Source organism: Strongylocentrotus purpuratus, unplaced genomic scaffold (assembly GCF_000002235.5).
Source record: "Strongylocentrotus purpuratus isolate Spur 01 unplaced genomic scaffold, Spur_5.0 spur5_scaffold_6, whole genome shotgun sequence".
In the NCBI taxonomy this organism is placed as follows: domain Eukaryota; kingdom Metazoa; phylum Echinodermata; class Echinoidea; order Camarodonta; family Strongylocentrotidae; genus Strongylocentrotus; species Strongylocentrotus purpuratus.
In genome coordinates this window covers 32643959-32666605 of record NW_022145612.1, presented here as the reverse complement: position 1 = coordinate 32666605, position 22647 = coordinate 32643959, and the positions used below count along the sequence as shown (strand labels likewise).

At 37.4% G+C, this 22647-nt stretch overlaps 1 protein-coding gene across 2 annotated transcripts in view; it reads right to left on the bottom strand.

Annotated features, from left to right (window-relative positions):
- Window positions 1-2024: 2024 nt before the first annotated feature.
- Window positions 2025-22647, bottom strand: part of LOC115919255 (protein zwilch homolog) — a 42957-nt gene continuing 22334 nt past the window's right edge. For both annotated transcript variants that reach the window (XM_030972601.1, XM_030972602.1), the window contains 2 exons: window positions 20681-20796; window positions 2025-3479 (listed from right to left, as the gene is read on the bottom strand). In XM_030972601.1, coding sequence (XP_030828461.1) covers window positions 3352-3479; window positions 20681-20796 — 244 coding nt within the window. In that variant the 3' untranslated portion in view covers window positions 2025-3351. The remainder of the gene's footprint in view (window positions 3480-20680; window positions 20797-22647) is intronic.

Here is a 22647-nt window from a genome sequence, read left to right as displayed (position 1 = left end):
TGGGTGTGGAAGCTAATCATGTTTGTCAAGTTTGTAATTGCATTCATTGAGCTTCAGACTATGTATAAACAAGGTGGGTGGAAACTTGACGTCAGTACTGACGTGTGGATTAGTTTCTTAATGGAAGGGAAATATCCATCAGGTAAAAAACAGAATCTTACCATAATAAATAAGACATTTCTGAGAAGGTTTTTTGATTTCAATTTGACAGGCTAAATGAGCCTGTTTGAAAAGCCGTGATTACCAGGTCACCTGGGATCTACACTGCATTAACGTGTATAATTCACGTATTGTGCATTAAAGTAAACCACAAATAATTCGAAAATAAACATTGCGTGCTTGAAAGTCAAGTGTCAACTTATATACAGTTAACTCGAGATTATTCATTGCAAGAAAATATCCCACTTTTGAAGGATGACATTTAAAGCCTTTGTCATCTTAGCTTATATTCACAAACACTGCATTACGATTTCAAAAGGAGAGTTCAAAACGGAATTGAAACGTATAGAATGCAAGCTTGAAACTTTTCCGGATGTTAAAGAAAACGTGATCATGGTTGAAAAGCGCAACAGCCATCCCCCTTCTCTCTATCTCCTTCTCTCTCTCTCTCTCCTCTTTCGTTTCTCGTCTTTCTCCTTGTCTATAGAAGTCTCCCCCTTCCTCCATCTCCTCTCTCAATCGCTTAATACCATGCACTTACAGTACAAACTGGAGCAATCGATACAAATTGGTTGTGCATCAAAATGCCACTCGCCAATAAGCCAAGTGAACTAGAAAATGACGGCATTATAAGGAACGGGCGAGTGAGAAAAAAATGAATTATAAACCAAATTTCTATCATTTCCACTCTGATATTAAAAAGAGAAAGGGGCAGGAATAACAGGAGAATGACTTGTACGCTCATTTCATGCGTTACTGAATATGAAGAGGTAACGGCTTCATCAAGAAATGCACGGCGAACACACACACAAAAAATGAATGTAATTGTATAAAGCGTAAAAGTTAATGGTTTCAACTTAAAAGCATCAAACTGTTCAGTGGCAAGTTAGTTTCGGGTGCTGAACACCCTACAGATATCAGGCTAGTTCTTTCCCAATATATGTTGATTTTCTTCGCAAGGGATATCTTTCCCTACTCATTGAGCAAATAGCAGACGATCCGCTTCCGATTCAAGTGTTTTGCTCTACTTTCTAAAACCGTATTATCAAACGGTTGCTTACCTACTTGTGTGGTCAAAATGGCGTCTCCGTCAGAAAGAAGTGTAGATGTACAATACATGCCAGTCATACACAAAGATAATTAGCATCAAGATATTTCTTTAATACATTTAAATACATTTAAATACATTTATTAGTTTATATATATACATGTATGTATAGAGCCTGAACGAATGAAGAGTCACTGCTACTATAACATATAAATACATAGAAAAAACCTTACACATCTCTGATTTTGCAGGCACTGGGCACCATATTTCATTGTCATCTGATATTGTACCCAGTAACAATCTTGTTGAAGTTAAAGGTAAAGACCAGTATTGGAAACGCCCCAATTCCAAAAAATTAAATGGAAGCTCTTATTACCAATCATGTGAAAGTATATGTTTTGACTAATACATGATAAAAAATTTGCCCGGAAACCGCCTACTAATTGATATATTTGGTAAATTAGTTTATCTACATGGTCTGTGAGAGATAAACGCATGTGTGCGTATAGTCCCATATACATCTATCTGTGTACAGTGCTTGTAACTTTTCGAAGACTGGGCCATATTTCTTATCATTTTGATGATTCCACAACATTGCAGTACACACAAAACTTATATGCTAGATGAGCAACCTTTTATGATCGATTCCACAACATTTCTTTCACAATGCAATCGCATGACCACAACTGGTCTTTACCTTTAAGTTCCCAATTTTACATTGAAATATTTCATGAGGCTATTTACTTTTCACTTAGCAAAATTTTATCTCAAGATTTGAAGTGGCAAATATTAGCTTTATTCATGCACGTTTTTTTACTCAAATGGTTTTACTTATGTACTGCCTTGGCTGAACTTCTTCAGGAATTTTAATTAAGTCATATTAGGAAGCCAATCTTAAAGTGTAGGCTACCAATTACCTGAAAAATCATTTGTGTATAGGTAGAATGTATAAAATCAAGCTAAAAAACTATACCTGGCATTCTACTGGTAAACAGTTAAGGAGCATGAAGTAAATAAAGGAAAACACAAAAAACATAAAAGGTGTTTTACAGTTCACTAGAAGTCTCTATGTAGAAGAAATATTTGAAGCTCATAGTAGACTACACTATAGCATCGAGAACAGAACGTGTTTTGGTGATTGGTACTCCTGATTTTTTCAAATAAAATGTCATGTACAGTAAATACAAAAGCAATGAGAGCTTACATATACAATTGTGACTATAACATTTAATGTTACACATAATATATAACCTATAGCAGAACCATATAATTCTATTACTTTACCTTTCCCAAGCTATTTTTGTAGTTTGCAGGCACAATCCTTTGTTCTTCCTTTCTACATAGTAGTGCCTGCACTTTGAGACTAGCCTGACATCATACTGCATAAGTGCATAGGCTCTGTATTTAAAGGGAAAGTCCACCCTGATATTAAGTTTGTTTTAATAGAAGCAGAAAAATGAGATGGACAGATCAGTGAAAGTTTGGGCAAAATCTGATTGAAAATAAGAAAGTTGTGATTTTTTGAAGTTGCAATCAATCAAACACATATTGGCAATTCTGTAGCTATATATGAACCCATTTTTATTTCATTGCTCACCCAAATTAAAGTTGTAAAAAAGGATGCCTAGTTTGAAGTTCTCCTTCAAATTCCTTGATGACATCATTCAAAATAATCTGAAAGGGGGTTCTCATGGTCATTCCCTCATCAGTCAACGCCAAGTAAAAATGAAGCTCCTCTCTAGCTGACTACAATGTCTCAGCATACGACTCATCGTGCTGCAGGCACAAGGTCATGTATTCCTGATCATTCACTTCTAATATTTTGATTACTCCATACATGTCATATGACAGGAATTTCTCCCTTCATCAACTAATAAAAAGTCGATAGTAAATTTGTGACGACACGATTTGAGTAGCTGTGTATCAAATAAGCAGGTATTTTTTAAGTTACAGGCATTTAAATGCTTACGACCTTCTGCTTAATGCAATAGTGCATGTCTGCGTTTAGCGCAATAGCGCGCGTCTGCTTTTAGGACAACAGCGCAACTCATTAGCGCCCTTCTTCAAAATATGAGAGAATTTTTGAGTTCCAGAACGACTTAGGAAGACTTGATGAAAGAGCTCTATGAGCAAACAATATCTTCTCACATATTTCCATTTTGGATGGTCTCAAAACTGTTGACAGGCACAAATGGCTCCAAGTCTCTTTTCACCCGTGTCACAAAGTAGTGGAATGGCTCCTGTTCTTCACCTTCATCATCTATGGCCATATCTTTGGGAGAAAGAAGACACACAGAGAGAGAAAGCTATGAGCATTAAAACATTTCAACCATTCAGCAATAGGCCATTTTCATAATGTAACCAAATTTAATATATAAGTCTTTGTGAAGTACCTCAAAACAAATTATTTTATTCACCTGATAAACAGAATTACGATAGTTTGAAATAAATCGGACAAATAATGAAAAAGTTATGAATATTTGAAATATGGGATCACCAAGCCTATGCCAATCTCAAATTGGCAGTTTGGTCAGTGGATTGTGACAAAGACGCCGATTACTGCCCTGTTTGTTAAGTACAAACATATAATTAATATCTGTTTTCTCCCAAGTGCCTTCTCCCTTGGGGCACTATTCAAAATATATTGTGGATAACATATTATTATAGGTCCTCTAAAGAGAACAGACCCTCTGGAGTCATAATTTTTGTGAAATTTGTGTTATGTTGTGTGTTGGAACAAATGGGAAAGTTATCCGCCACTACATCACAGAGACATTATTAATTCAGCCAATTTGAAGAGCCCACACCTATAGTGATTACAACTTTAAAAAAGAAAAATAACTTGTTATTATTTGTTTGTCCAATTCCTTTCACACTTTCACCAGTGTACTTCTCTGATTTTCCTGCTTTCCTCTAGAGTAGTTTGTTATCAAGGTTGGATTTCCCTTCAACTTTAGCAAAGTCAAATCTGTTTGGACTGCAAAAGTTTGACTTGTGCAAAATTAGTCATAGGAAGTGTCAGTAGCATATGTTTTGCATATTTCAGTCCATTGTAAGGAAAATTGGACTTGTGTAATTTCGAGTTGATATGCAGGGTTAACTGTATTATGGTTCTTTGTCTATGACATGAATTATTTGATCATGTTTCTTTACAATTGTCTCTATATATGCATTCCGGACGCGTCTTTATGTGCCCCTACAGTACGTTACCCAACCTGAATACATCTCACAAGTGGTAAAGAAGAGGACGGGAAGAGGATAAGTCTCAAAGAGAGAAAAAGACAACAACAACAACACTTTTGAGTGGGCTGTAACCATAGAGGAAGAGGCAGAAAGCAATCCCCATTGAATATCCTCTTTCTAATGGTTCTATTTCGAATATTTCAAGGGAGTTGATGAAGCATTCAGGTTCTAGAAACCCTTCAAAGAAATAATAGGAAAAGACCTGCGGTACAATATTGAGGTTCAATCCAAAATAGTACTCTACGTTCTGGTTATAACTGTTTTTCACAATCGGGAGTACCATTACTTTGAAACAGAGGCTACACGAATATTTGTATGTCATGTATTATGTATGATTCCTGCCATTAAAAGAAAAACTTGAGTTTTTTTCCAGGTATTTACTGGGAATATGCAATGTTTCATAAAGTGCTGCAAGTCTTCTGAGTTCTTGATCAAGGCGTGGGCGCTATTTTGAACGACGAATCCGTCACTATTACTGTACGGATTTGTTGTTTCATAATAACGCCGGAATTAAAAAGCCTACATTGTCTGTATTTCTATCAGTAAGATGTAATATGGTTATACAACAAAATGTAAATCAATGCAATACAAAAATAAAAAGTACTGGAAATCACCAACAGGGATGTGGGACTACTTAATAAAGCCATGATTTAGCAATTCACATTTATGTTCTGCTTATCAAGATCACACATACATGTATGTTTTGCTTAAAGATAAACTCCAGTTCTGGTAAAAGAAAGAAAATTAATTCTCACAGAATCAAACGAAACTTACACTGAATGCTCAAGATTACAAATAAATGACATGTGCCAAACAATTTTGGAAGAAAATATATACTGGCTGAGTAATGAGCATAGAAAGACAAGGAAATCAAGGTAGTACTAGCCCCAACACCATGTGTTTTGTCCCATATATAGCTTTCTGTGTACAGTGCTTGTTACTTTACCAAGACTCGGCCAAATTTATTATGATTTTGATGACTCCAGAACCTTGCAGTGCACACCAATACTTGCATGCTACATGATCAACTGTTTCTGATCTATTCCACATCTTTTCTTTCACAATGCAATCGCATTACCAAAACTCACCTTTATCTTTAGTTACCAAATAACTTTTATATTTTCAATCACAATCAGTCATTGGGCGCAGTATTATCTACCTGTTAATAAATGTTTTTTGTATCACAGAATCAATAGAATATTAGCTTAATAATGCATGTGGTTTGTTAGGAGAGCATTCAAAGGGAAGAAAACCACTTCATGTCTAGGCCTGCATGGTAACTATGAACAATTAGAAAATTCCCATGATTGTTACAGTATGTGAGTCTGTGGAATTGTCTACCCACAAATCATTTTCCATGTATGTTACTTATAAGGGTTATTTCTGAGTAAAAATTTGCATTAACTCTTTACAGAATTTATATTGAAAGCTAAATTTGAATAGAGGTTACCAAAATGGAATCCTGAACACAATGAGCACATAACCTCTTTCAGCGACTGGTTTCCTTTCATTCTTTAATGGCAAAGTCCCTTGATTAAACATGCAATTTTTAGAATAAAGGTAGTCGTAATGACTGCTTCCATGAATAGCTAAGGTCAGATGCATTTAGGAGCGAACAACACCCAAAGGAAATGCGTCAGTCAGAATGTTATTTAGGTACCTAGTTCATGGTTCATCTTACATCATGTAATCTCTTCCTAAGAAGCTGTACAAAAAAAAAATACTGAATGTTTGGTTTGGTTTGGTTTTATTTTCCGTATAAAAATTCAATACATACAAGAATACAATTTACAAATAATACAAATCAAGAATTAAAAAACGACTGGAAAGATCTATTCAGAGCCATTATTAAAATGGCTCTGTTCTTCCTAGAGGTCCAGAAATAATCAAACATAGAAATAAAACACAAAATATTACAAACGCACTATCTACAACCCCCTCCCAAACCCTCTATAACACATTATGAATACGACTGTTACCATCCCTCCCCCCTCCCCGTTTACACCAAAAGTTTATACATCAAAATCTAGCATCCATTCATTTAGGCCCTGTCGAAATAAATTGAGTGTGTTCGGTCTACGTAAGTTAATCGGTAATTCATTATATAATTTAGATCCGCGATAAAAGAATGTTCGTTTACAATGATTAGTTTTAGGTTTGGGCAAGACTAAGTTATCGATATTTCTTAGGGCATAATTGGTTTCTTTTTCCAGGGAGAGAGAGCACAGGCAATTCAATTCTATTCTGAGAATAGCAGTCATCTGTTTGGAGCCAGAAGGGTATTAACTCGTACTAACACAGATTTAACCCCCTCCTGGCTCTGACCAGATGATCTGATATGGTGATTGCTTTTATTGCATGTACATGTACATGAACACTGGAAGCTGTATTACAATTTTTGAAGTAAAATTGTCTTTAAATTGACTTGGTAGATGTTGGAGAGAATATAAGAGAATAAATTATGAGATAATGTATCCTAAAAATTCAAATTTAATACAAGAAATCAGATTAAAAAAGTGGAGTGAATTTTTTCTTTACAGTAAAAAAAAATGTTCAAATTTGTAAACAATTTGTTTTCTTTCCAAAGTCAAATCCATTTCTGCAAGTCAATTTGAGAGCTGTAAGGAGATGACATACCTGTAGATCAGGGCTATCTCCCAGCTGATTACAGTCATTTTCCCTCCTCTAAAAATTTTGTTCTTGTTAAGGAATTCCACATATTGTACTTCATTGTTTGAACAGTAATCAAAATCTTTTGATTGTACGTTTGGAAAACTTCTTGTAAGAAATAAAAATATGATCTCTCAAAAAATGCAAGAATTTCTGAGTAATGTATTGAAAGGATTAAGTTTGAAGGATCATGGTTATATAGCAATCCTTAAAAGGGAAGTCTTGGATTCACTCAAAACATGTTTTTGAAAATGAGAAAATTTTCAAAAATATCTTTTACCACTTCAATATTAGCCAACCATGCAAACACAAAGGCTAGCTTCCATATTTTATGAAAGCCTTACACAACTCTTTTTACACAAGAAATCCTCATAGGTCAATGGAGTGAAGAAAATGGAAGCCCTTCAGCTGAAGGTATTTATCACCCTAGCTACATAACATATATAACCCACCCACACACTCCCCATGGTAAATATGGTCTTAACTCTAAAGGGGGGCTTTTACACTGCAATAAAAAACCCTGGGTTTTTCTGATTAAGTCATTGTTTTGATAGAAAAAGCTAGGCAACTACCCATAAATATGAAGAAGAAAAACAGGAACGAAAAACAGGAAGGAAAAAAAACACTTTTTATATTTTTGTTTAATCCGCCGATCTTTGTAACATATATTATGTGTGAACGGTTGCTCTCAAAACAACTGTGAAGTAGTCCTGTATGTGCTCACTTCCTCGCAAGAACATGCAAAGTAGTGATAAGTTGTGTGCGCATACACACCCCTCACCAAAAAACCTGAATGTTTTGATGGTAAGCAAACAATGAAGGTTTCATACAGGTTTTTCCATTTGTGTAAACGGTAGTTTTAAAAACTGCCCATTTTTCAAATTGGGCTGTTTTTTTCTTCAGTGTCAATGGTCTTCAAATAGCTCCCTCCCGTGGTATGGTTGAAAGAAGATTAAGGCAATCAACATTATTATTCATTGGATAGAGAGTTCCATTTAATGCCTAGTGTGCTTTACTTTCCACACAGCTTATAAATATGTGTTCACATTAGCCCAAGAAGTCTGCTAATTCTAAGCGGGAGAAATCGGCCTGAAAACTTACAAACACTGACTAATATGCAGTGAAAAAATCACTGATGCAATTTATGAAAATAGTTTGAGAACTTTCCTAAATGTATAGTTGGTGTTGTTTGTTAAATAGCCCATTAAAAAAAAACAGGTTAAAGGGCTAATTCATAATGAAGATGAAGTTAGACTATGACGTATATGATATGTTCTGTTTCTCTAAAACAAATAGATTGTGAGGCCATGATCGTTTACATACGTAGACATTTTGTTCATCACATCTGCCATACTGCTCAATCTTAACATCCAATGTGATTCCACTACATTGCTCCTGGTACATTTCTGTTCCATACTTATCTCCGGCACAATCTGAATTTCTAACTTAAAGCCTAGACCCAATACTAAACCTAACTCTGATCCAACACTAAACCTTACCCTGACCCAACACTAAACCTTACCCTGACCCAACACTAAACCTTACCCTGACCCAACACTAAACCTTACCCTGACCCATAAACCTTACCCTGACCCATAAACCTTACCCTGACCCAACACTAAACCTTACCCTGACCCATAAACCTTACCCTGACCCAACACTAAACCTTACCCTGACCCAGTAAAACCTTACACTGATCCGACACTAAACCTTACCTTGACCCAACACTAAACCTTACCCTGACCCATAAACCTTACCCTGACCCAACACTAAACCTTACCCTGACCCAGTAAAACCTTACACTGATCCGACACTAAACCTTACCCTGACCCAACACTAAACCTTACCCTGACCCATAAACCTTACCCTGACCCATAAACCTTACCCTGACCCAACACTAAACCTTACCCTGACCCAGTAAAACCTTACACTGATCCGACACTAAACCTTACCCTGACCCAACACTAAACCTTACCCTGACCCATAAACCTTACCCTGACCCATAAACCTTACCCTGACCCAACACTAAACCTTACCCTGACCCAGTAAAACCTTACACTGATCCGACACTAAACCTTACCCTGACCCAACACTAAACCTTACCCTGACCCATAAACCTTACCCTGACCCATAAACCTTACCCTGACCCAACACTAAACCTTACCCTGACCCAGTAAAACCTTACACTGATCCGACACTAAACCTTACCCTGGTCCAACACTAAACCTTACCCTGGTCCAACACTAAACCTTACCCTGACCCAGTAAAACCTTACACTGATCCGACACTAAACCTTACCCTGGTCCAACACTAAACCTTACCCTGGTCCAACACTAAACCTTACCCTGACCCAACACTAAACCTTACCCTGACCCAACACTAAACCTTACCCTGACCCAGTAAAACCTTACCCTGGTCCGACACTAAACCTTACCCTGACCCATAAACCTTACCCTGACCCAACACTAAACCTTACCCTGACCCAACACTAAACCTTACCCTGGTCCAACACTAAACCTTACCCTGGTCCAACACTAAACCTTACCCTGACCCATAAACCTTACCCTGGTCCAACACTAAACCCTAAACCCTAAACCTAATGCTAACCTAAAACTCAACAGTAACCCTAAACCTAAAGCCAAGTGCAATTGATGCTGGAGCAAATGTTGGACCATTTCTAATGTACATTGAAGGGTGACATCTTGAAAGGCATACTGGGCTAATGGTGACAGGGTGCTGCACCTTTGCTATAATCAGTCTAATTTCTCAAGCTTCAATTTGCTTAGACTAGTGGAAAAGCCCATTATACAATCTAAAGCTCACATAGGGTTCATTAGTGCATTACTGGTCATATTGACTTGCCAAGGGTAAAGAAATAAAGAGTACAGCCTTGACTTTGGGAAGAAGACCAAATGGTGTGTGTCTTATAGAATACCGGTAATTAATGAGGATTCATTGATGTTGATGGAACATTCGAAATTGTCAGGTGACCATGAAACGAGTGAAAACTTGCACTAATTCTTTTCTTTTTCACCTTTTTGTTGTTAAAAACAGGCATATTAAAAGAACTGAGGCTTTCTCCCTCTGTCAGAAATATACATTACTTTCTAGTTTTTGCATACACTATGGAAAATAATCTAATTTCAATCACACTTTTGATTTTGTTTTAGACATTGCCACCTATATATATTTAGGTAAAATGGTACATTTACATGTACTTGCATGCTGTGCAGTCTTTAATTGCTGTAAACCTAAAACTGCCCAGCTCCCCACCCCACATCATAACCATGTTTGCCTCTTTCAAGAAACATGGTATTTATTACAACTACCCTGCCGGAAAAAATAGACTATTCTACACATTTTTTCTAATTCCATATTTTATTTCTTTTGTTTATTGTATCACTGAATTATCTTGAACGCTCTGAGAGTCAACTTGTATAAGTCATGTTTTACGCAATGAAGGACCTTTGATTAATCAGGAAGAAGAAAAAGTTGTTTGGATGGTATTTTCAATGAAATATAAAACAATGCATGTCTAGGAGAGCAATCATGGCTGGGTTTGTAACAATGAAAACCAATTATGGTTGAAGAAATACTTGAACTGTCTGAACCTCTAGAAACCCAAGCACGTTGATTGAAAGTCATTCAATTTACCGGTAGCACCCAACACTTAGTCTTAAGAGGTAGAACAATTAAATTCATTGTAATAAAATGTCATCTTAGGTGTTTCTCATACAATCATATGGACTCCAAAAAAAAAATTACCTAAGAAAAACTGAAGTCTGTTTTATAATAAGAAAAACGGAAGTCTAATAATAAGAAAAAATCTAGACTCTCTTTTTTTTTTAAAGGTGAGGTGAAGTATATTACATGACTCTTATTTTCTAGTTTAAGTAATGCTGCTTCATGACACAAAAACAACTGAAGATTAGTAAACAAAAACCATTGACCTACCAAAAGTTAATGAGGTTAATTATTACTGATTAATTAATTAATTAATTGTTACTGATTAATTTTGGTATTATCGGCGTTTCATTCTTTTTGAGAATATTTTTCTCTTCAAGTATGTTTTAACCTTAGTTGCAATGACGACCTTCGTCATTGCCTTGTTTTCGTTCACATTCTGCCCCATTAATATTCTCCTTAGTATATTCCTTATCGTCCGGAAATCACATTCGTTTTGCACGTAGTGCTTGTTATTCCTAGTTAGGTGCCTTTATTATGTCCATTTCCTTTCAAATTTCGTAGGCGTAATCTCTGATATCTCATCAAGGTCACCTACTTTTTCGATTTTCGAAATCAGTCATGCATAACCATCCAGGCGCCATTTTGTCCGTTTCTGGTCCATTTTAAGGCCTTTCTTCATTCCTTCCTATCTCCACTATCCTAGATCCTACAAACTTCTAACAAATTCCTCTAGATAGTCTAAGACATGTTCATTCCTCTGCGACGTATAACTTGACCTTCAAAATGCCATCTTCATAGTCAAAATTCAAATCTGAAACCGACTCCGTCAACAATCTCTCAAATTCTTGAAAAATAGACCCCTACAAATCTAAAAATTGCAATAACTTTCTTTAACCAATTCCGTTCCGTATCATCTTCTCGCAGTATCTTTATTTCATAATTGCACATAGCCATGCCAATTTTTACGCTCCAATGGCTATGCAAAACATAAATAGCGCCCTCTAAAGTTCTGGGAATTGGCTTTCTTTCTGTGGCCGTATCTCCATCCTGGCTTCGCAGACCCGTACCCTTTTTTGGATTTAGATACTTAAACATATGCCCTTTCCAGCCATACACAAAATTATATACCCTAACACTGACCGACTTTGCGAAAAATGCCCTCCAAATTCGCCATTTTCAAGAAAATTGAGAAATAACTTCAACTTGCTCTAAATTGGCGATCTTTATACCTACATCAATGAAACTTGGCAGACATATGTATCCATATACGTGACAACTGTCTGCCAAGTTTGGTAAAATTCGAACTTGTCAGCGCAAAGTTATCGCCAAAAATGATGAATTTACTATGCATTACGTAATACCGCGTTTAATGCGTACAATACATTGCGCGAAGATAACAATGGTGTCAAACTGACCACAATAAAGTGCCCTTTCGAATGATACCAAGTATAGTATATGTTCACACAGAAAAGTGTGAATAAATCGCATTTAAACAAAGGTCACTACACGAATTCCGCCGAGTTTCCGCCCGAATCTAACACGTATCGGCTTTGACGTCATTTTTTCAGACTGCGTTTCGCCCCTTAAACGTCCTTTTTTTTCCTTGAAAATTTGCAGTGACATGCCAAGTTCCAATACGCAGGGCACCTCTTGGCCGGATTTTTGAAATTGGTCAATGGGGCCATTTAAGACGCCATTTTGTCCTATAAATCTATTTTACATCACGTGTTTCGATAGGATTATCATAGAAAAAAAGAGAGTTGTTTACAATAACAACCATGAAATCCTCTTTCTAATGATACCAAATACGGCCCATAAAGAGACATAAAGAGAGAGAGAAAAAACAATTTAACTCCGGTCATAATACAGATCCTGTACGTTTTCCGCTCATGCATTACACGCATTGTCTATGGGGCATATCGGGTTCACGCTTTTGACCCCCAGGACGATCTTTATTGCAATGAAGAACATGCACCAAATCCCCTTGGTTTTTGCACGCATTGCTTGCGAGCCCTTTCTACGTCCTTTCCCATATCCCAATTTCTTTCAAACTTCGTAGGCATAGTCACTACCATCCCATCAAGGTCACTGTTGAGGCCTTTCTTTCGCCCTACCTGTCTCCAATATTACAGAAGCTAAAGACTTCGTACAAATTGCTCTGGATAGTCCGAGAGAAGCTCTTTCGTTCGACACGTAGAAACACGGCGTCATTGCACGCACATCGTTGTGACACGATTGCATTTCTAGTTGCAATGACGAACCTTCGTCATTGCCTTGTTTTCGTTCACATTCTGCCCCATAAATATTCTTCTTAGTATCGTCAGGAAATCACATTCGTTTTGCACGTAGTGCTTGTTATTCCTAGTTAGGTGCTTTCCCCATGTCCATTTCCTTTCAAATTTCATAGGCATAGTCTCTAGCATCTCATCAAGGTCACCTACTTTTTCGATTTTCATAATCACTCATGCATAACCGTCCAGGCGCCATTTTGTCCGTTTCTGGTCCATTTTAAGGCCTTTCTATCTTCCTTCCTATCTCCACTATCCTAGATCCTAGAAACTTCTAACAAATTTCTCTAGATAGTCTAAGAGATGTTCTTTCATCTGCGACTGATGACTTGACCTTCAAAATGCCATCTTCATACTCGAAATTCAAATCTAAAACCGACTCCGTCAAAAATCTCTCAAGTTCTTGAAAAATGGACCCCTAAATAATCTAAAACTGCCATAACTTTGTCATATAAATTCCGTTTTGTATTTAAATCTCACAGTATCTTTATCTCATAATTGCACATAGCCATGCCAAATTTCACGCTCCAATGGCTTTGCACAACATAAATAGCGCCCTCTAAAGTTCTGGGAATTGGCTTTCTCTCTGTGACCGTATCTCCATAATGGCTTGGCAAACCCGTACCCTTTTTTGGATTTAGATACTTGAAGATATGCCCTTTCCAGCCATATACAAAATTATATACCCTATCACTGACCAAATTTGAGAAAATTGCCCTCCAAATTCGCCATTTTCAAGAAAATTGAGAAATAACTTCAACTTGCTCTAAAATGGCGAACGTTATACCTACATCAATGAAACTTGGCAGACATATGTATCCATATACGTGACAACTGTTTACCAAGTTTGGTAAAATTCGAATATGTCAGCGCAAAGTTATCGCCAAAAATGATGAATTTACTATGGATTACGTAATAGCGCGTTCAATGCGTGCAATACATTGCGCGCAGATAACAATGGTGTCAAACTGACCGCAATGAAGTGCCCTTTCGGATGATACCAAGTATTATATATGTTCACACAGAAAATTGTGAGTAAATCGCATTTGAACAAAGGTCACTACACGAATTCCGCCGAGTTTCCGCCCGAATCTAACACGTTTCGGCTATGACGTCATTTTTTCAGACTGCTTTTCAACCCTTAAACGTCCTTTTTTTTTCCTTGAAAATTTGCAGTGACATGCCGAGTTCCAATACGCAGGGCACCTCTTGGCCGGATTTTTGAAATTGGTCAAGGGGGCCATTTAAGACGCCATTTTGTCCTATACATCTATTTTACATCACGTGTTTCGATAGGATTATCATAGAAAAAAAGAGAGTGGTTTACAATAACAACCATGAAATTCTCTTTCTAATGATACCAAATACGGCCCATAAAGAGACTTAAAGAGAGAGAGAAAAAACAATTTAACTCCGGCCATAATACAGATCCTGCACGTTTTCCGCCCATTCATTACACGCATTGTCTATGGGGCATATCGGGTTCACGCTTTTGGCCCCCAGAACGAACTTGATTGCAATGTCAAACATGCACCAAATCCCCTTGGTTTGTGCACGCAGTGCTTGCGAGCCCTTTCTAGGTTCTTTCCCCTATCCCAATTTCTTTCAAACTTCGTAGGCATAGTACCATCCCATCAAGGTCACTGTTGATGCCTTTCTTTCGCCCTACCTATCTCCAATATCACAGAAGCTACAGACTTCGTGCAAATTGCTCTGGATAGTCCGAGAGAAGCTCTTTCGTTTGACACGTAGAAACACGGCGTCATTGCACGCACATCGTTGTGACACGATTGCATTTCTAGTTGCAATGACGAACCTTCGTCATTGCCTTGTTTTCGTTCACATTCTGCCCCATAAATATTCTTCTTAGTATCGTCAGGAAATCACATTCGTTTTGCACGTAGTGCTTGTTATTCCTAGTTAGGTGCTTTCCCCATGTCCATTTCCTTTCAAATTTCATAGGCATAGTCTCTAGCATCTCATCAAGGTCACCTACTTTTTCGATTTTCATAATCACTCATGCATAACCGTCCAGGCGCCATTTTGTCCGTTTCTGGTCCATTTTAAGGCCTTTCTATCTTCCTTCCTATCTCCACTATCCTAGATCCTACAAACTTCTAACAAATTTCTCTAGATAGTCTAAGAGATGTTCTTTCATCTGCGACTGATGACTTGACCTTCAAAATGCCATCTTCATACTCGAAATTCAAATCTAAAACCGACTCCGTCAAAAATCTCTCAAGTTCTTGAAAAATGGACCCCTAAATAATCTAAAACTGCCATAACTTTGTCATATAAATTCCGTTTTGTATTTAAATCTCACAGTATCTTTATCTCATAATTGCACATAGCCATGCCAAATTTCACGCTCCAATGGCTTTGCACAACATAAATAGCGCCCTCTAAAGTTCTGGGAATTGGCTTTCTCTCTGTGACCGTATCTCCATAATGGCTTGGCAAACCCGTACCCTTTTTTGGATTTAGATACTTGAAGATATGCCCTTTCCAGCCATATACAAAATTATATACCCTATCACTGACCAAATTTGAGAAAATTGCCCTCCAAATTCGCCATTTTCAAGAAAATTGAGAAATAACTTCAACTTGCTCTAAAATGGCGAACGTTATACCTACATCAATGAAACTTGGCAGACATATGTATCCATATACGTGACAACTGTTTACCAAGTTTGGTAAAATTCGAATATGTCAGCGCAAAGTTATCGCCAAAAATGATGAATTTACTATGGATTACGTAATAGCGCGTTCAATGCGTGCAATACATTGCGCGCAGATAACAATGGTGTCAAACTGACCGCAATGAAGTGCCCTTTCGGATGATACCAAGTATTATATATGTTCACACAGAAAATTGTGAGTAAATCGCATTTGAACAAAGGTCACTACACGAATTCCGCCGAGTTTCCGCCCGAATCTAACACGTTTCGGCTATGACGTCATTTTTTCAGACTGCTTTTCGCCCCTTAAACGTCCTTTTTTTTTCCTTGAAAATTTGCAGTGACATGCCGAGTTCCAATACGCAGGGCACCTCTTGGCCGGATTTTTGAAATTGGTCAAGGGGGCCATTTAAGACGCCATTTTGTCCTATACATCTATTTTACATCACGTGTTTCGATAGGATTATCATAGAAAAAAAGAGAGTGGTTTACAATAACAACCATGAAATTCTCTTTCTAATGATACCAAATACGGCCCATAAAGAGACTTAAAGAGAGAGAGAAAAAACAATTTAACTCCGGCCATAATACAGATCCTGCACGTTTTCCGCCCATTCATTACACGCATTGTCTATGGGGCATATCGGGTTCACGCTTTTGGCCCCCAGAACGAACTTGATTGCAATGTCAAACATGCACCAAATCCCCTTGGTTTGTGCACGCAGTGCTTGCGAGCCCTTTCTAGGTTCTTTCCCCTATCCCAATTTCTTTCAAACTTCGTAGGCATAGTACCATCCCATCAAGGTCACTGTTGATGCCTTTCTTTCGCCCTACCTATCTCCAATATCACAGAAGCTACAGACTTCGTGCAAATTGCTCTGGATAGTCCGAGAGAAGCTCTTTCGTTTGACACGTAGAAACACGGCGTCATTGCACGCACATCGTTGTGACACGATTGCATTTCTAGTTGCAATGACGAACCTTCGTCATTGCCTTGTTTTCGTTCACATTCTGCCCCATAAATATTCTTCTTAGTATCGTCAGGAAATCACATTCGTTTTGCACGTAGTGCTTGTTATTCCTAGTTAGGTGCTTTCCCCATGTCCATTTCCTTTCAAATTTCATAGGCATAGTCTCTAGCATCTCATCAAGGTCACCTACTTTTTCGATTTTCATAATCACTCATGCATAACCGTCCAGGCGCCATTTTGTCCGTTTCTGGTCCATTTTAAGGCCTTTCTATCTTCCTTCCTATCTCCACTATCCTAGATCCTACAAACTTCTAACAAATTTCTCAAGATAGTCTAAGAGATGTTCTTTCATCTGCGACTGATGACTTGACCTTCAAAATGCCATCTTCATACTCGAAATTCAAATCTAAAACCGACTCCGTCAAAAATCTCTCAAGTTCTTGAAAAATGGACCCCTAAATAATCTAAAACTGCCATAACTTTGTCATATAAATTCCGTTTTGTATTTAAATCTCACAGTATCTTTATCTCATAATTGCACATAGCCATGCCAAATTTCACGCTCCAATGGCTTTGCACAACATAAATAGCGCCCTCTAAAGTTCTGGGAATTGGCTTTCTCTCTGTGACCGTATCTCCATAATGGCTTGGCAAACCCGTACCTTTTTTTGGATTTAGATACTTGAAGATATGCCCTTTCCAGCCATATACAAAATTATATACCCTATCACTGACCAAATTTGAGAAAATTGCCCTCCAAATTCGCCATTTTCAAGAAAATTGAGAAATAACTTCAACTTGCTCTAAAATGGCGAACGTTATACCAACATCAATGAAACTTGGCAGACATATGTATCCATATACGTGACAACTGTTTACCAAGTTTGGTAAAATTCGAATATGTCAGCGCAAAGTTATCGCCAAAAATGATGAATTTACTATGGATTACGTAATAGCGCGTTCAATGCGTGCAATACATTGCGCGCAGATAACAATGGTGTCAAACTGACCGCAATGAAGTGCCCTTTCGGATGATACCAAGTATTATATATGTTCACACAGAAAATTGTGAGTAAATCGCATTTGAACAAAGGTCACTACACGAATTCCGCCGAGTTTCCGCCCGAATCTAACACGTTTCGGCTATGACGTCATTTTTTCAGACTGCTTTTCGCCCCTTAAACGTCCTTTTTTTTTCCTTGAAAATTTGCAGTGACATGCCGAGTTCCAATACGCAGGGCACCTCTTGGCCGGATTTTTGAAATTGGTCAAGGGGGCCATTTAAGACGCCATTTTGTCCTATACATCTATTTTACATCACGTGTTTCGATAGGATTATCATAGAAAAAAAGAGAGTGGTTTACAATAACAACCATGAAATTCTCTTTCTAATGATACCAAATACGGCCCATAAAGAGACTTAAAGAGAGAGAGAAAAAACAATTTAACTCCGGCCATAATACAGATCCTGCACGTTTTCCGCCCATTCATTACACGCATTGTCTATGGGGCATATCGGGTTCACGCTTTTGGCCCCCAGAACGAACTTGATTGCAATGTCAAACATGCACCAAATCCCCTTGGTTTGTGCACGCAGTGCTTGCGAGCCCTTTCTAGGTTCTTTCCCCTATCCCAATTTCTTTCAAACTTCGTAGGCATAGTACCATCCCATCAAGGTCACTGTTGATGCCTTTCTTTCGCCCTACCTATCTCCAATATCACAGAAGCTACAGACTTCGTGCAAATTGCTCTGGATAGTCCGAGAGAAGCTCTTTCGTTTGACACGTAGAAACACGGCGTCATTGCACGCACATCGTTGTGACACGATTGCATTTCTAGTATTCTCCTTATATTCCTCGTCAGAAAATCGCATTCGTTTTACACATGGTGCTTGTGATTCCTAGTTAGGTGCTTTCCTCATGTCCTTTTCATTTCAAATTTCATAGGCATAGTCTCTAGCATCTCATCAAGGTCACCTACTTTTTCGATTTTCGAAATCACTCATGCATAACCGTCCAGGCGCCATTTTGTCCGTTTCTGGTCCATTTTAAGGCCTTTCTATCTTCCTTCCTATCTCCACTATCCTAGATCCTACAAACTTCTAACAAATTTCTCTAGATAGTCTAAGAGATGTTCTTTAATCTGCTACGTATAACCTGCCCTTCAAAATGCCATCTTCATACTCAAAATTCAAATCTGAAACCGACTCCGTCAACAATCTCTCAAATTCTTGAGAAATGGACCCCTAAATAATCTAAAACTGCCATAACTTTCTCATATAATGTCCGTTTTGTATTAAAATCTCACAGTATGTTTGTCTCATAATTGCTGATAGCCATGCCCAATTTCACGCTCCAATGGCTTTGCAAAACATAAATAGCGCCCTCTAAAGTTCTGGAAATTGGCTTTCTCTCTGTGGCCGTATCTCCATTATGGCTTGGCAGACCCGTACCTTTTTTTGGATTTAGATACCTGAGGATATGCCCTTTCCAGCCATATACAAAATTATATACCCTATCACTGACCAACTTTGCGAAAATTGCCCTCCAAATTCGCCATTTTCAAGAAAATTCCGAAATAACTTCAACTTGCTCTAAAATGGCGATCTTTATACCTACGTCGTTGAAACTTGGCAGACACATGTATCCATATACGTGACAACTGTCTGCCAAGTTTAGTAAATTTTAATAACGTCAGCGCAAAGTTATCGCCAAAAATGATGAATTTGCTATGCATTACATAATAGCGCCTTTAATGCGTGCAGTACATTGCGTGCAGATGACAATGGTGTCAAACTGACCGCAATGAAGTGCCCTTTCGAATGATACCAAGTATGGTATATGTTTACACAGAAAATTGTGAGTAAATGGCATTTGAACAAGGGTCACTATACGAATTCCGCCCGATTATAACACTTATCGGCCAAGACGTCATTTTTTCAGACTACTTTTCGCCCCCTAAACATCCTTTTTTTTCCTTGAAAATTTGCAATGACATTCCGAGATGCAATACGCAGGGCACCTCTTGGCCGGATTTTTGAAATTGGTCAAGGGGGCCATTTAAGACGCCATTTTGTCCTTTAAATCTATTTTACATCACATGTTTCGATAGGATTATCATATAAAAAAAAGAGAGTAGTTTACAATAACGACCATGAAATTCTCTTTCCAATGATACCATATACGGCCCATAAAGAGACATAAAGAGAGAGAAAAAAAAACAATTTAACTCCGGTCATAATACAGATCCTGTACGTTTTCCGCCCATGCATTACACGCATTGTCTATGGGGGCAAATCGGGTTCACGCTTTTGACCCCTAGAACGATCTTGATTGCAATGACGAACATGCAACTAATCCCATTTGTTTTTGCACGTAGTGCTTGCGAGCCCTTTCTAGGTTCTTTCCCCTATCCCAATTTCTTTCAAACATCGTAGGCATAGTCACTACCATCCCATCAAGGTCATATTGAGGCCTTTCTTTCGCCCTACCTGTCTCCAATATTACAGAAGCTAAAGACTTCGTAGAAATTGCTCTGGATAGTCCGAGAGAAGCTCTTTCGTTCGACACGTAGAAACACGGCGTCATTGCACGCACATCGTTGTGACACGATTGCATTTCTAGTTTTCAATTGAATTTGTGATCAAATAAACATTTTAAGGCAGTTGTTTGACGTGGGGAAAAACAAAAATAAAATAAAACAAAAAAATTATGAAAAAATTTATTTTTATGAAGGAAAAACATACTACTGTAATTTGGAGGAAAAAACAAAATAATTCAGGAAAAAATGGTTTTTGGCAGCTCTGTAACGACGACAACAACACAAACAACAACAACAATAATAACGATATGATAATAATCTCTCTGTTCCTTCTAACATTTCTTCCTGTAAGATTGTGCAAGGCATAATCTGAATGACAAGGAGTGTTTAACGCACCTGTTGTTTGGATGACACTGTCAATGAACGGTCTTGAGCTGAGCTGATAGACCGAGCTGGTCTTATCACCCCTACATCCACACTGTGTAGTCAACCTCCATACACTCGGCTGCTGACTGAAATCAAACCAAAACAAAGAGAGAACAATAGATCTTAAAGTGACTCTGTAACATTGCCTCAGATTCTTAAACAAAATCCTGGATTTAGCTCATGCTGCAATCATAATTATAAACCTTTAGGTCAGTCAGTAATCCCATGACTTTTACAAGTCGATCGCCTGTCTGATTATCAAGATATTTATGATTGGAAATACGGTAGACATTTCATTTTTTGTTTTCCTAATGGTTTTTATTACACTACAGGCTATTGGGGAAAATGAGTCCATGGTAAAACCGGTCACTCAAAGATTTTCACTTTTTTAAAGGCACTCATGATCATTTTAAAGCAAATTATTTTTAGAGCTTCTTAAACGATGCCTTTAAGCATGGATCATGCTTTCTTCAACACTCTTTTCATGCAGTAACACTTTGTACTAAGACTAAAAAAACAAAAACAATATCTCTCTATTACAGAACTCATCAGAAGAACAAGTAGGCTGAATACTCTTGTGCTCTCAATCATTCAGCTCCATGTACATGTAAATGGGCAATAACGTAAAAGTTGTACAGGACATTGAGACAATATCTAACCTTTAAAGAAAAGAAATCAGCAGAGAAGATTTGTTTTATGGTAATAGTAAAGTACTACCAGGGGGCCCTATGAAGATACATGTATGACGACCAACTATAAATTACTCTTTCGTGGTAATATAGAGCTGAAATTAAAATATATCTTAGAGGACACAGACAAATGTGATTTTCTTGGCAATTGAAGTTTATGCTCACAACCTCTATATCATATTACTATTTGTACAGGAAATTAAGAGAATCCAAGCAAAACTTTTCCATCTCAATTATATTGTACGGGACAACATTGCTGAAATGACTTGGCCAATATCGGCCCTGATGTCCACGTTGGAGTTAAATTTTGTTCGTGTTAACTCAGACTGTATTTTTAGCAAAAAATAAACTGAAACAAAATACTTCCATTTCCTTTTTCAATTTTCTTTCTGTTCATTATCTTCATGAAAACTGTAAAAAAAATAAATAAATAGATGTATCATGTGGTACAACATATTTCATGATCAACAATGGCTTTCTTTGACATGTTTTACTTAGATTTGATATTTTCCACTTTTTATAATTTAGGGCAGTCATATCTTCTATTGATTTTTAAAATAAACAAAAACATGTAACTCCAGATTTATCTAATATGTTCATATCTTCACCTGATAGCCTGATTAACATCTTGTAAACATATGTAAATGGAACACACAAATATTAAATTATTATATTACAAAATACTTAGCCTATCACATAATGACATGGATTTACAATATATAAGTTACCTTTTTATGGCCAGTCATCCCTATCGACTTCATCTATATCTTCAGCTGATAAAGATGTCTCAACAAAGTTTGAATGTTTTCGCCTCATATTTTAAAGGTATAGACCAGTTATGGTCATGCGATCGCATTGTAAAAGAAACGTGGAATCGATCAGAAAAGGTTGATCATGTAGCATGTAAGTATTGGTGTGTACTGCAAGGTTCTGGAATCATCAAATTGATAAGAAATTTGGCCCAGTCTTGGTAAAGTTACAAGCACTGTACACAGAAAGATGTATATGGGACTACGGGATATCTATCCAGGCCAGATGGATAAGATAATTTACCAAATATATCAATTAGTAGGCGGTTTCCCGGTAAACTTTGTATCATCACATATTAGTCAAAACACATTCTTTCAAATGGTTAGTAATAAGAGCTGCCAGTTCATTTTTTGAGAGGGGGGGGGGGGGCGTTTTCAAAACTGGTCTATACCTTTAAAACACCAACGTTCTGACAACATTGCTCTTTAGGTAGCTCTA